At 44.0% G+C, this 15,796-nt stretch overlaps 1 protein-coding gene across 3 annotated transcripts in view; it reads left to right on the top strand.

Moving 5' to 3' along the window:
- The window catches only part of zmynd11 (zinc finger, MYND-type containing 11), a 60,327-nt gene that overhangs the window by 5,364 nt on the left and 39,167 nt on the right, over window positions 1–15,796 (top strand). For 2 of the 3 annotated variants that reach the window (XM_056292850.1, XM_056292852.1), the window contains exons 2-4: window positions 6,600–6,735; window positions 12,882–13,041; window positions 15,204–15,227. In XM_056292850.1, the coding sequence (XP_056148825.1) occupies window positions 6,605–6,735; window positions 12,882–13,041; window positions 15,204–15,227 (315 nt within the window). In that variant the 5' untranslated portion in view covers window positions 6,600–6,604. The remainder of the gene's footprint in view (window positions 1–6,599; window positions 6,736–12,881; window positions 13,042–15,203; window positions 15,228–15,796) is intronic. The other variant, XM_056292853.1, reaches the window with a different exon arrangement.

The raw sequence follows: 15,796 nt of genomic DNA, 5'->3' as shown, positions 1-15,796 counted from the left end.
GGTGTTTGACAGCTCCAAATCCCAGAGATCAATTCAAAAAGAAAACAGCCACCAGTAGCCTCGCCATCTTCACTTTCCCCTCAAATTAGTTATGTGCTGCCTTCTTTCTCATTTACCTACAATAAGGAAGATGTAAAACACTAATACCTAGTCCGCACGTACATGTGTATTAGAATGGAATTAGAATACTCCTTATTAGTCATTTTGTGCATACATACAAATGAAATATACTCTCTGCATTTAACCCATCATAGCTGTATTTTTGAAAACGTAGCTTTTTCTATGCGTTTTGGCCTTTCGTCCACATGCAAACTGCATTTTAGGTCAATGAAAACAGATGTTTCAGAAAACACCTTCCAAGGTGAAGATTTTAAGAAACCGTTTTCAGTGTAGACAGGTAAAACGGAATTTTGGGCTTGTTGGCTTTTTTCAGGCTTCTGATTGGCCAACATGGCTTTAGGCTTAGGGTTATATCGCGGGACAATTTAGTACGGCCAATTCACCTGACCTACATGTCTTTGTGTCTGTAGGGACGTTTGACCAGGCAGGAGGTAACATGGGGATTTGAACCAGGATCCCCGTGTTGGTAGGCAATGGAATAGACCTCTACACCACCCAGACACCCCTCCGTTTGTGACGCCTCATGACGTTCAGGAACAGTCTGTATCTAACTGAAGAAACATTGGAAATCGAATTAATGGAATGTCTAATTAGCTTGCAATGCAATTAAGTGTTAATCACTTTGGCAGGCGCTCGTTCTTAGCATTTTTATTTTATAGTCGTTTAGCTGACGCTCTCATCGCGAGATAGATGGAGGGACCTTTGATTGACCTTCTTGAGGAAATTTGTTGTCACAACCTGTGCAATACGCAGAGGATAAATTTCCCCCTTGGGGACTGAAAAAGTACATCTTAATCTTAAATACAAGTTTACCTCCATCAGTGTGTGTGTGTGTGTGTGTGTGTGTGTGTGTGTGTGTGTGTGGACATCCATACACTCTCACTAGTATATAACAAGTACAGCTACATACTAAAAACATATGTACATGCAGTTCAGTGAGACATGGGTACAAAGATATAGACAAAGACTTTGGTATTTTGTTTAAAGCTGCTGTGACAGCGGAGATGAAACTCCTGCTACAGCAGACTTTTCTCCAGGTTATGGACCTGCACCTGTCATTGGATGGGTGTAAAGGGATGATCGGGTCAAGGGGTTGCCCGGGGCTGTGTGTTAGAGAGCAGTGTTTCCCAACCCAGTCTTCAACGACCTCTTGCCCTACAGAGTTTCTTTGTAACCCAGCGTAGTTAGTTAGGCCTGCTTGTACTTACTCAATGAATTGGCACCTGATAATGTCATATTTGGCAAACCTGGCACGATTTGGTGCTATGATATAATTGGCTGAGTAACTAAAAAGCAGGGCTACCTATTCAGGATTACCAAAAATAAGTTGCAGGACGGGTTTTACTGAAGGACTGGGTTGGGAAACACTGCTGCGGTGTTGCAATTAGTGTTTGAGTGAAAGAGGCTTCGATCCCCGGTATCAGGCATTTCAAACAACCAAATAGTGTGGAAGTCAAGGGTCAGAGTCACAGTGCCCTTACATGTTCCCGTGACCTAAATGTGTATTTACCCCCCGTACACCAATATCAACTTCATATAGCCAGCTGGGACTTGCACTGGGACGCTTGTCGATCAAACCCGTTTCTCTGTTTTAGGCTTTGTTGTTATATCATGACGTGTAAGATAAGATGCAAGTTTAAACACCGACAAGCCTAGTAAGTTCGTTGGGAAAACATACTCTTTAAATTGTGCATTCTGGTGCATTTAAGGTGAATAAAGGTGCCACGAAAATATACTCTTTATTGCATATTTTAAGGGTGTTTTCCCTTTATAACTGTACACGTAGCAATTAAACTGTTTTCTTTTTGGTTGATTCCTGTAATCTGACCACACATCATGAAGATGACAACTGAAGAAATAAATGTCTATACTTTTTCTTTACACAACTTTAAAAACACAGTTCTGATATTCAGACATTAACTGCCATACACATGATGAATATGTATTTTGAGAAATACATTTAGGTGTTTTACAATTCTGGTCAATTTGGTAAGGAGATTTAATCTGTTAAAGTTCAATGGCACCAGTCCATCCTTCTGTTTTTCAGTTGACCCCACTTTTGAATTCCAAGTTCAAAATTAAACTCCTTAGCCGGAGGTCCATGAATTGATAGCCGCGTCAATGCATTCAGTGACTTCTCACTCAGCTTGTTTCTTAGTGGGGTCTTCACCCTGTTCGTAGTTGAGAACAGCCGTTCTACCTCTGCCGTTGATACTGGCAACACAAGGCAAAGGAATGCCAACCTAACTAAGTTGGGATAAACTGTATTTAAGGACCTTTCGGTGACAAGCGTCGTCATCACTTCTTTCTGTGCCCTGTCTTTAAAACTTGTCCCAAGCTGATGGAACGAACATGTCAGCCTCCTCCAAAGTTTCTTCTGTGTTCAGGTGTGGAGTCGATCCCTGATTGAGTTGGGCTGTCAAAGTCTGGACCTTGGAGGCAGTGACAGCTTTCAGATCATCTTTGTTGTCAGCTAGCTTTGTTGGGTCCAATATACTGAATGCTTCCAGGACCTCAAGCTGGGGAAACCTCCTATTCAGTGAAGAAGAGAGAGCCTTGAAGAAAGGTTTTCTGATGTTATCCTGGAACTGTGACTTGGAAGTTTCAGCCATGGAAACAAGGCCCTGTAGTTTCCCCTGAAGAGGTCCTTCTAGTTCTTCCATCTTCCTGGGCTGCTCTGGAGATGTGACAGTCTTTCTAGAGTTGCATCTAGCATGGGACGGATGGCAGTAAGATCAAAATCACTTGTCTGAAAGATTTTGCTTAGTCGACTAAGTATTGGCATGGTGTCACATATCATGTACAGTACAGGGTGGCAGCAAACCTGTAGGTGGAACCAATTTTGTGGAGACCAGTTGCCTGATGCTCGCTTCTTTCGGAGCCTTCTCGACTCTGAGCCATCAGGACAGCTGTGCAGCTCCTTCGTAGTGCCTGACAGGCAGCATCCGTGGACAGCCATCTTGTGTCCACTACATCTTTTAGATTTAGATGTGGATCTTGCAGAACCGCCTGAATCTCGTGGAGGGCATACTCTTGTGTGGAACTGTTATCAAAAAACCTGTAACATAAACATGGCATAAAATAAATTTTATTGGAAACAATAGTAAATATATCAGTAAAAAATGTCAGGTTTTGATAAGGCAACAGCATTATTAAATTAAATGCTTGAATTTTTAGCTTGATAAACTGTTTGTTGCATTACTTCTTTGACAATAAAAATACACATATACTTTCTTGATAAAAATATAGTACTGGCCCTTCTACGGTTAAGAACTGACTTTAAAGATGCTGATTACTTGAAATAATAATTTTCCCAATCATAATGAACTGTAAAATATGAAATGATGTTAACACTGGTTTGTGGGATTGTAGTATATTCCATACAGTGAAAAGCATGTGATCAAGTGTATTGCTTGGAGTAATTATAAAAAATAAATGAACCCTGAATATAAATACCTAAAAAGTGCTCTTAGGTGTGGCTTGAATGTTTTATGGATGTATTCCACCTGCTTCCCACCATCTGCAACTGCCAGACCCTCATGATGATTTATGCAATGAACTGACACCATGGAGGGATTGTGCCGTTTCAGTCTAGCTGCAACACCATTTTACCTGCCAGGAAATGAACTGGCACCATCAGACCCAAAGCTGGACACTTTTGACATAATGAGGCCTCGCTCCTCCAATGTCTTCAGGAGTGACTCTGTAATCGTTGCAGCACGTCTATCTGCCACACCCTTCACCTCCAGCATGACATTCTTGACCTGACCATTTTATGTAACGTATCGAAGAACTGAGGCTAGTTCTTTTGATGTTCAACTGGTCAGTCGATTTATCTGCCATCGGTCCTGTAAAAGGAGACTGCTGTACTTCAGTCATTGTTTTTTCCCAAACGACACCAGCCATTCCTGCTGTATGAGCTCACTTGTGTATTTTGCATTTTGTCCAACGTGAAGGTTACTCATGTATGATTCCTAGCCACGTTTTACGTAGTCCGTTAGACCAGTAAAATTGGTGGTGCGAGGTATCTCGTTATTTGCCAGCCAGTAGAGCCCATCCATAGCCCTAGGAAGAACCTGCTTTGCAAAACTGACTTGGGATGTCATACCACCACTTTTCAGGCTAGCAACCCGTTCTGCCTCCATCTTCACTGCCTTCTTATGCATAACAGATTGGCTGTGTTGATGAACCACGTCTTTTTGAAGGCAAATACAAGGAGAATGTGACCGTGGCATCAATCCATTTCTGTCATTTGTGTGTTGTGCAGTTGACACAACTTACACAGCATGCCAAGGCCATCTGAAGTAACCATTAACCAGGGGAACTCTTTCGGCCATGCTGGATTGAAACCGTATTTGTGTTTCCCATTTGTAGTTGTAGTTTTCACTGGGATACTTGTGACTACAGAAGAGATCATTGCGGCTGTACTTGGGATATCTTTGTTTGAATGAGAAATGCCGCTGGGTGGGAGGGAGATGTCACTATCTGTAGTGGGATGGGAAGACTGCATGTGGATGGGATGATTGTATATCTGGATGTGAAACATCAGTGTTTGCAGCTAGATTTGAGATATCATTGCCTGTGACTGCTTGGGATAGTGGTGGCTGAATGGGCAATGATGTTTGGCAAAGCTCCACATCAGTGTCTAGGCATGGTCTGAAAAGCAAAATGTATAATATCTAATTAATTAAATGTCACTAAAAATATCAAAGTAAATTTTGGTTTTTATACTAGAAAGTTTTGCTTCAGCTATATTTTAAGTGTATGAGAAACATGGCAAGTTCTTTTTCTTTGGTCTTGAGAAATTTTTTCTATTGGATAATAAATCTTGAATTATTGCAGATGGTGAATTTGTATGGAGGCATGTTGCCACGAGGAAAAAAAAATATTCAGTTACATTCTTCCCATGAGGAAATGTGAAATCAATAAATGCATTATTGAATCAGTGGCTCTTAGTTTAAATCCTCTATTTTTATTATTTTAATCCTTTTAATTCAAGATCTTTCTTTGATATTAACCTTTCAAATGCTTACAAAAATATTTTGGCTCATTGCGTGAACACTGATAAAACTACTTTTTCAGGAATCTGTGTATAGGCCTACAAATTATATTTCAGTCATTTGACGATGATAAGCTGAATTGTTTATGATGCATCAGGGATAAGAACAGACATAAGACAAAATAACTGAATCTCGGTGATAAATTGTGAAAATATTTAGCTCCCTTCCGTTTTTCCCTCGTTTTAATGGTGTTGAATGAATTAAATAAGTGTTTTTCCAGTTCAGAAAGGAAAGGTGTGGCGCCAAAATATTACAAGGGGCCATTGGTTGATTCTGCATTACGTCATATAACAGGCTCAATGCAAGGTTTGCCACAAAAGTAAATACGGTTATTTAATGTGCAAAAGCAAATTAGATTAAAATTCAATGACAGCGTCGACGATGCCACGTGAGGGACAATAAGAGCGTGACAGCATCGACTATGCCATGTGAGGGACAATAAGAGCGTGACAGCGTCGACGATACCACGTGAGTGACAAGAGCGTGACAGCGTCGACGATGCCACGTGAGTGACAACAAGAGCGTGACAGCGTCGACGATGCCGCGTGAGTGACAATAAGAGCGTGACAGCGTCGACGATGTCGCGTGAGTGACAATAAGAGCGTGACAGCGTCGACGATGTCGCGTGAGTGACAATAAGAGCGTGACAGCGTGACGATGCCACGTGAGTGACAATAAGAGCGTGTCATCTAATGTTAATTAGTACATTTGTAACCACCCGTCGCTTGCAAAGCAACCGGAAGGATCATTTTTCACGTCCGGCCTTCTCTCGAACAGCCCCGGGATCGGTAGCTGCGACGCAGCGGCCGCGGGGTTTTCGCGGTCCTCTCGACGTGACGTTTCGACACGCGACAGGCTAAAGGCGCGACGTCTGCTCGCCGAGACGTCTTTTGACGCCAGGCGTCCGGAACGTCAGATGGCGCCAGCGTGAACCGGAAAAGAAGGTAGCGACGCATGCGCGGTACGAACAACCGTGCCGGCCGGCTTCCGTTTGTGCGGTAAGACGACGTTTCATCCATCGCGGTTGCCCGGCGGTCGCTTATGAAGCGTTTGTATACGCGAGAACGTGAATTTATGGAGATAAGTGAACAGCGTGTTTCTTAAAACCCCGTTTTGGCCACTATCGCCGCGGCGGAAGTGGCTGTCAGCGCGCGCGGGGGGGGGGGGGGGGCGGGGCGGGGCTCAGGTAGAAGTCAGTGATTGGTTGGGTACAATTGGGGGTAGAAGAAGGCGCTGCCATAGCTGTTGATGTGTCCGGCTGTAAGGTTGCTCATCTATGTTTGAAACCCGAACGCGACGCGTTCTTGGGTCAGATTCTGGACTTCCTGCTTTTCACTTTCGAGGTTGTTTTTGAGTAAAGATGTTGGTCAATCAGCTGTTTCGGATTATTAACTCCCCCCTCCCCTGTCTTCCCAGCAGGTCAGATGAATAAGGACATCATGTCACGCGTGGAGAAGAAGAGGCAGGCCGACCCAAAGGTGGTGCAGTATGTGTGGGCCGCCATCGAGGTCATCCGCAACCAGAAACAAATCGCAAACGTGGACCGAATCTCCAAGTAAGTCCCCTCAGAAGGCTAGGCAGGCTTTCCTCAGAAGCATACCCAGATCTCCCCCCCCCCCCCCCATATTCCCTATCTGAAAATCTCAAAGCGCCCAGTTGATCCTCTCATTCATAGAAGGACGGACTCAGTTGCAAAGGGAGGATGATTGGCTGTCGCTGGATTCAAACCTGTGACTTTTTAGTTGCAGTGTACTAAGTTTGTCCAGTGAGATTTTTAACCCAACTTATTGAAGGAGAGGACACTTTCAATCACTAGATGTTTTCCATTGTGATTTCATACATTCCGCCCAGATTTCTCTCTGCTCTGATCGAAAAGACTATTTTGCATAGATTTCGGGGACCAGAAGGTCCAAAATAAATGTAAAATCAACAGTAGCACAAGAAAATTGAAAGTCTCTTGTGAATAATTTGTGTGTCCACTGTAGAGGGAAACTGTTATTAAATTAGTGTGATGTATGTGTATGCCCTTTGTGGCTCCTAACTGCAGATAAATGGCCATGGTTTGAGGGGTTTTATTTAAATTGTTTCCTCGGTGGAAACATTTTAGCGCTCATGTTTCCTTTCTCTTTTATTCTAACTGGTATTTAAAGGCTTTAAGAAGTTTCTGGAATCTGTGAATACCGACTCTCGGTTGGCGAGGTTTCATAGTCTGTTGGATTTGGTGTCATGTAAATTAAAATTGAATTAAATGGACTGCGTTTATATAGCGCTTTTCTAGTTTACCGACCACTCAAAGCACTTTACAGCGTATGCCTCACATTCACCCATTCACACACACATTCATACACTGAAGGGAGAGGCTGCCATGCAAGGCACCAACCTGCTCATCAGGAGCAGTTAGGGGTTCAGTGTCTTGCTCAAGGACACTTCGACACACTTTCTGTAAGAGCCAGGGATCGAACTAGGAACCTTCCAATTACTAGACGTCCCGCTCTACCTCCTGAGCCATGCTGCCCCCTAAATGTAATGCAAGTGTTGGTTGGAAAGGTAATGCTAGATTATGACGCTTTGAGTCCTTGTTGTGGACCAGGCCAGGACATGGATGTGACACTTTACCAATTAGCACTGAGTGATATGGAAAATATCCATCCATTATCCAAGCCACTTATCCAAATTCGGGTCGCGGGGATGCTGGAGCCTATCCCAGCAGTCCTTGGGCAGCAGACGGGGAGACACCCTGGACAGGCCGCTAGTCCATCACAGGGCCGATGCACACAAACACACACACACACACACACACACACACACACGCACACATACATACACCTAGGGACAATTTAGTAAGGCCGATTCACCTGACTTACATGTCTTTGGACTGTGAGAAGAAACCGGAGCACCCAGAGGAAACCCACGCAGACACGGGGAGAACATGCAAACTCCACACAGGATGACCTGGGACGACCCCCAAGGTTGGACTACCCCTGGGTTCGAACCAAAGACCTTCTTGCTGTGAGGCGACTGCGCTAACCACTGCTCCACCGTGCCGCTATGATATGGAAAATATGATCAAGATAATCATAGGGTCTCTTACATGATATAGATATATAATTATCTCTTTTTAACATATGCAGACATTTCATATTTAGGAATCCAACAGCAGTTCGTCATATTGTACTGTTTGGTAATGTAAATTATGATATCAGACCAATACTAGTTTTCAAATAATACTCCCTCAAATATTTCTCACCTCATTTTGTCAAAAATTTTAAGGTAAAGTTTGTCATTATAATTTAGATGACAACATTGTAATCACAGAATGACTATGAATTTCATTCCAATACAATACCATTGAAGGATGATAGGACGATAATGTTGAATTGTCTCCCAGTTCATATACCTTGACGGTGTTCAAAGTATTTGCTGACGAGTGTCTCGGCGTGTAGCTCCGCGCTCATCAGTCGCTCCTTTCAGCTGGCTGAATGCCAGAGGGGCTAAATGAAACACTTAGCACATCTCACACACAGAGCACCGCCGAGCGGCTGTTGTCATGGCGACGAATAGCAACGGAATGCAGTGGACCCCCGAAGGGGACCCCCCCCCCTCCCCAACACACACACACACCAGCTTAACATCAGCGGACAGGTTTTGTGGTTAAATGGCTGGAGATTTGGCCTCTGTGTAGAGAGAGGGGAAGTAGCACAAACTCATTGAAGCAGAGGAGAATAATTAACTTTCCAGCCTCCCTGCCTTAGAGGGACGTGAAACGTTCATACATGAAAGGCTGTGTGACACTCGCTGTTAGACCATTTAAATCAGCGAGTTAATCGGTAACTTGTCATTATGTTGCTCGCAGTGCTCTACTGGGAGTAGTCGGGCAATATTTTAAGTAAGTGTTCAAGTTTCTTTGAAATAACCGGATTCTTCAAAAGCCGACATACATGTGGTCTTGTAATAACCAGTCTCATGTTGAAGGTCTGTAATCAGTGTAATGGTAAAAGTCTGTGTTTTGTACGATCACCTGGTTCATTGCGTCTGGTGACCTTTCAAAAGGATAGGTTTGAAATGCCAAAGCAAACATACAATTCATCAACGCATGTAAAGATGCATCGATAAATCACAAGTAGACTCTTAATTGTGTAATGCTTACACTTCTTTTGTTTTTTCCCCAATTGTATCCGGCCAATTACCCCACTCTCCTGAGCCGTTCCGGTCGCTGTTCCACGCCTCTGCCGATCCAGGGAGGGCTGCAGACTACCACATGCCTCTTCCGATCCATGTGGAGTCGCCAGCCGCTTCTTTTCACCTGAAAGTGAGGAGTTTCACCAGGGGGACGTAGCGCGTGGGAGGATCGTGCTATTCCCCCCAGTCCCCCCCCCCCCAAACAGGCGCCCCCACCGACCAGAGGAGGCGCTAGTGCAGCGATCAGGACACATGCCCACATTTGGCTTCCCACCCGCAAACGCGGCCAATTGTGTCTGTAGGGACGCCCGACCAAGGCCGGAGGTAACACGGGGATTCGAACCGGCGATCCCCGTGTTGGTAGGCAACAGAATAGACCACTACGCTACCCGGACGCCTATAACTGACTTCTTGATAGGCAAATTTGACAGTTGAATTCTAGTTTCTCTTCTCTTCACTTGTTTATTCTTTAGGTTGGCCACTGTTTTTTTGTTTATTTTAGTTCTCGGTCAATGTAAGTGCCTCTTGTGCTTCTTTCATCAGTGAAATGTTTTCCTTTTATTATTGCAATTCTCAGTATGTGGACACTGTATAGAGGAGGCCCACTATCTGCAGACTTTCTGTTTTGGCTTTTTCTCCAAAAGGGTTACTCTCTCACCCACTTCATGATCCAAGATATGTAGATACTCTTATCCAGTTAATCTAAGACAGGAGTTCCCCAACTTTTCCATGCCAAGGACCCCTTAATAGCCGTAGCCTCTGGCTGGGGCCCCCCTATTGCGACATGGCTTAAAAAAATGTAAATTACACTGGCAAATATAAAAAGTCAAACATATAGCTTCTTAATATTTCCTTTTTTTAATGAATGCAATATTAATTTGATTTACATTTCAAATAATTAATCAGTTGTATTATATTCAGTATTCTTTCTTTTATTAACCAAACATTCATTGTCATTTGTGCTTTACAATATTCATCAACAGTTCTTTCTTTTAGTTTTCTTTCTTATTATTCATTTAATTTCCTCAAATTACTATTCAATATGTCTTTCTTTTTTATTGTAAACATTGGACACGTCCGTGCTCTCGTCAAGCTGAAGTGCAAAATACTCGCTGGTTCTCACCTGTTCCAAAAGCTGAAGGGACCCGTCCCGAGCCCTGTCACCTGTCCGCCGACTCACAGAATTGTCGGAGAGTGGTACAGTGTTGATTTTGCTGGCGGCATCCTCACCAAGCAATTCTCTGACAATATCTTTGGCAGCTGGTAGAATTAACTCTTCTCCAACTGTGTGTGGTTTCTTAGCACGGGCAATGGGGTATGAGGCCAAAAAGGATGCCTTCAATACCCGTTCAGAAACCGTAGCTTGCTGCCCGAAAGTGGCCGACTGCCTGGCCAGATGTTGTTCTTTTCGTTTGAAAAATTCTACTGATTTGTTGGCCTCTGACGGGTGCTTTTGCTTCAAGTGTCATTCAAGTTTAGACGGCTTCAAACACTCATTCGAGAGGGTCTCGAGGCAGAGAACACATTTAGGAATATCATGTCCATTTTTACTTGTGGATGTAAAGCCATACTTTATGTTCGCTTGGTCATATCTTTGCGTTGTAGTTGGCCAGCTGTTCCATGTTCGTGCATTTTTTGTAGCTGAGCTGCTGCCTCCAGTCCGCTCGTCTGACCTTTTTCTCCTCAAAAACTTCTCCATTATTTTAAGCTAGCACCAGCTAACTAGCTAAATTCCACGGCCACAGAAAAAAGCTAACATTAGCTTGCTAGCGCAAGTAGCAGTCGTAAGCTAACTTGTGATTTGATTAACACGCTCGGGCAGCAGTCAGCAGCTAAACGTAATGCTTTGACTGACAGGCAGTTGGTTAGCTATTTATTGGCGTCGATTGAAAGAAGGGCGTGGCAAAGACCATTTCTGTATGGAAGGATTTATAACAATTGCTATTTTATTTTAAACTGGCACAATAATCCTATGAATTGAATTTTAATTGAAATTTATTTTTTGATATATTTAATTTTATTTTTATTATTAGTTTTTTTTAACTGCATTTTTCATTTTCCTCTCCCGGACCCCCTAGTGCCTCCTGGCGGGCCCCCATTTTGAAAACCCGGGTTCTAAGACACCTTTTTTAGCTTTTCCATTGTAGAGTTTATGCCCTTCTCAATGTGAGAAATCAAATTTCCTTTATGTGCAAATTTTGCGGGCTTCACGTTCATTTTTTCTCTCCATTGTAACTCCAGTTTAGTTCTTTGTCTATGAAAATTTGGTTAGCACGGTGGCCCAGTGGTTAGCACTATTACCTCACAGCAAGAAGGTCCTGGGTTCGAACCCCAGGCCGTCCCAGGTCCTTTCTGTGTGGAGTTTGCATGTTCTCCCCGTGTCTGCGTGGTCTTCCCCCAGGTGTTCCGGTTTCCTCTCACCATCAAAAAGACATGCATGTTAGGGTTAATACTCCTGCCTGTGCCCCTGAGCAAGGCAATGGAAAGAAGAACTGGAGTTGGTCCCCAGGCGTGCAGCTACACACTGCTCCTATACAATAGGATGGGTTACATGCAGAGAACACATTCATTGTAAGAATACAATGTCAGATAAAGTGGCTTTAATTCATTTAACTTTGCCATTTTTCTTGTGTTCAGAGAAAGCTGACAAGGCAGAAATCCCCCCCCCCTTTTTTTTCCAGCAATACTTAATCTACATTCAAACATTTCCACACCTTTATACCCGCTGGGAGCTGCCCAGTACAACCATAGTCTTTTAATGCTGGCCACTGAGCAGATCCAACAGTTGATGACAGTGTTTTGATGTGGACGAATTTTGATTTTGATTTTGATTTTATTTTTTATTTCTTTGATAGACTTTATTAATCCCTGTGGGGAAAGTATGCTCTGCATTTAACCCATCCTCACTGTGTAGCTAGTGGGCAGCCGCCATGCAGCACCCGGGGACCAACTCAAGTTCTTTTCCCGTTGCATTGGTCCGGGGCACAGGAAGGAGTATTAACACTAACATCCATTTCTTTTTGATGGTGGGAGGAAACCGGAGCACCCGGAGAAAACCCACCACAGACACGGGGGGGACATGCAAACTCCACACAGAAAGGACCTGGGATGACCCCCCCCCGCCCAAGGTTGGACAACTCCGGGGTTCGAACCCAGGACCTTCTTGTTGTGAGGCGACACCGCTAACCACTGGGCCACCGCGCCGCCCTTATCACCACATATCTTAAATGATTGGAAGATGATCTTGAGTTTTGCACTACTAAACTTAAACTGGTGCTATGGAAAGGCTGCTATCAGCATGGTGACAATCTTAGAGTCTTTCAATTACTTTTCAGCTCAGTTCATGGCCACCTGAGATTTCAGGATTACGGATTATTGCTATAACTTGAAATTTTCCCGTTTTTGTGTTCTGGGTGTTTCATTGTGTTGTCATTGCCTTTCTAGTGCAGCTTTAAGGTTTGGTTTTTTTTGTGTGATTTTGTTAAATGTCAGTTAAGAAGGACTGCTGTCTTTCTGTTCCAGGTATCTCAGCCGCGTGTTTGGGATGCCTCCCAAAGAGACGGCCAGGCAGCTGAGCCTGGCTGTGAAAGACGGCCTGGTCGTGGAGACCCTGACAGTTGGCTGCAAGGGGTCCAAGGCCGGCATCGAACAGGAGGGCTACTGGCTTCCTGGGGACGAGATGGTAAGCCCAGCTGCCTTCTCTGTAGGAGGGAATATAAACCTCACCTTCTGGGGTCGCCATTGTTGGTTTGTCAGTTTTTTCATACGCCAGAGTTAACAGCAAGTTAATTGGACCACCTTAACTTCTCACGAGAAGTCTGACAATTGACTTTTACATGTTAATCAAAGAAGGTTGAATCAGTTCATCTGGACACAACGTTTATTGACAGAAACGTTTCATCACTCATCTAAGTGACCTCTTCAGTCTCACCTGACTGCAGGTATCCCCAACCTTACAAACGATACAGTGGTTGAAACCAACGATCGGTTTCATATGCAAATAGGTGTGACCATTAACGAGATCAAAGAAGCTTGAATCAGTTCATCCGGATACAACGTTGATTGACAGAATTTCTGTCAATTTTGTCTTTGACTTGCTCACCTGGATTTTTGAGCCTGCATAAAGACGCCACTAACTTGAGTTTCGATGGCCATGTGTACTATTCACAGAGGAGTTGAAAATGTTCGCAATCACAGCATTGTAAGATGGCGACAGATGAACTCTCAGGCCCCTCCCTCGGTTCAGAGATGGTCATTCCCTCGCCACATAGATCTGTCGCCATCTTACAGTGCTGTGATTGCAAACATTCTCAACTCCTCTGTGAATAGTACACATGGACACTGAAACTCTAGTTAATGGTCACACCTATTTGCATATGAAACTGATCGTTGTTTTCAGACGTTATATCACTATCGTTTTTTGGATTTTTCTCCCCAATTGTCCTTGGCCAATTAGCCCACTCTTCCGAGCCGTCCCGGTCGCTGTTCCACCCCCTCTGCCGATCCGGGGAGGGCTGCAGGCTACCACATGCCTCCTCCGATACATGTGGAGTCACCAGCCGCTTCTTTTCACCTGACAGTGAGGAGTTTCGCCAGGGGGATGTAGCACGTGGGAGGATCACGCTACCCCCCCCCCCCAACAGGTGCCCGACCAACCAGAGAGGCACTAGTGCAGCGATACCTACCCACATCCGGCTTCCCACTCACAGACACAGCCAGTTGTGTCTGTAGGGACGCCTGACCAAGCCAGAGGCAACACAGGGATTCGAACTGGCGATCCCTGTGTTGGTAGGCAATGGAATAGACTGCCACACCAACCGCTGTATTGTTTGTTAGGGTGGAAATACCTGCAGTCAGTTTACACTGAAGTGGTCGCTTAGATGAGTGATGAAACGTTTCTGTCGTTGTGTCCAGATGAACTGATTCAACTTTCTCTGGCTTTCTTACCTGGAGTACTGAGCATAAAGACCCTTATACATTTTAAGCATTAATGTAGGGCAGAGACTTTAACAGTAAAGCCAGTTTTAGTTCCTATTCCACCAATGTTACAAACCAATCGGTCTAGGAAGTGCAAAGAAGTCTGCCTTACAGCAACCAGACAATGGACCAAACAAGTATTTTTGTGTTGCTAGACTGATCAGGCACGATGGATAGTCAAAAATAAGAGGCAGAGAGGAAAGGAAAAATACATTAATTTGAAGACGGGCACCTTAGCATCATTGGTTGATTATTTCTGCACTAGCGGAGAATCGCTGTCTCGCAGCATGGAAGGAGCACACAAAAGTCAAACTGCAGCTTTTCAGTTCATTTTGAATAACCTCTGTGCAGACATCTTTTAAGTTTTTAAAGTCATCTTTTGTCTTGCTCATCTGGGTTTGTGTTATGTCTTTTTATTTATCTGTTCTGGCTTCTTTTGGAGGCTTTCATCTCCCCTTATCTCCCTAGTTACTTAGAAAGAAAAGTACTGTAATGCTCCTCTCAACATTATGACGGTGGCTTTGTACTGGCGTGGAAATGTACCATTCCCCCAGATAACCCAACTTCAGTTCAGTGTTACAGTAGGAAAAGCTTTTCAGAGTGTAAGCCCAACCTGGGCAAATTCCTCCTCAATTTATCACAACATGCAAAGCCGGAGGAAGACTATGGTTCATTTTAATCATGGTAACAATTGCCGCCATATTGCCCAGCACTAGTTTGTCTCATTTTATGGGGACGTTGCCACCAATGTATCTGTTAATGGAAGAAAAACACTTGTTAGCCTCAAAACATGAAAGCCAGCGGAGCTCGGCTGATGTTAGCGGCAGCACTTTTAAACGCTACTCTCTGAATCACTTGCAATCACAGGAGCCGAAAGCTGAGGGGAGCAAGGTAAGGGTTGCTTTGTTGTTTTCAAATTTGGGGGTTATTTTAGTTTGATCTTTGTAATTTATTTTAACACCCCCCCCCCCTTTGACTAACATTGTTCTGTGAGAAATCAGTTCTGCCACATGCAGTGCAGCTGGGGATTTGACTGAATCTTTTTATGGAGGACGCCGTAATCATTGCAGTGCGTGTCCTGGTTAGTGCTCAGACGTAGGCTGTGTTAAATAAAATAAAAAAAGGTGAGAAATTCCTTTGTCTACTTGCACAAAATAGCACGTGTGCTTGAGTCTGCTAAACCCAACTTGAAATCTTAATTCAACCGAACCTTTATAGGAGATGGCTCTTGAAGAGATTTCCAAGGTTCTTTGTTTGCAAATTGCTCACCACACAGGCCTGCGGTACCGAACACTCTTAGACGGCACCTGCTGACACGACTCGTAAAAAGCTTCACGAGAGTCCATTCACAGCGCTGTTTCCACGTGGCCAAATTTCTTGCAGAATTGATCAGTGACCTTCATGAGATATTTGCTCGCTGCTTATCTACAGATGTGCTGTTGCTTGATGAAGACGCTGCC

Source organism: Lampris incognitus, chromosome 14 (assembly GCF_029633865.1).
Source record: "Lampris incognitus isolate fLamInc1 chromosome 14, fLamInc1.hap2, whole genome shotgun sequence".
Taxonomy (NCBI): domain Eukaryota; kingdom Metazoa; phylum Chordata; class Actinopteri; order Lampriformes; family Lampridae; genus Lampris; species Lampris incognitus.
This window is presented reverse-complemented; position numbering and strand designations above follow the sequence as displayed.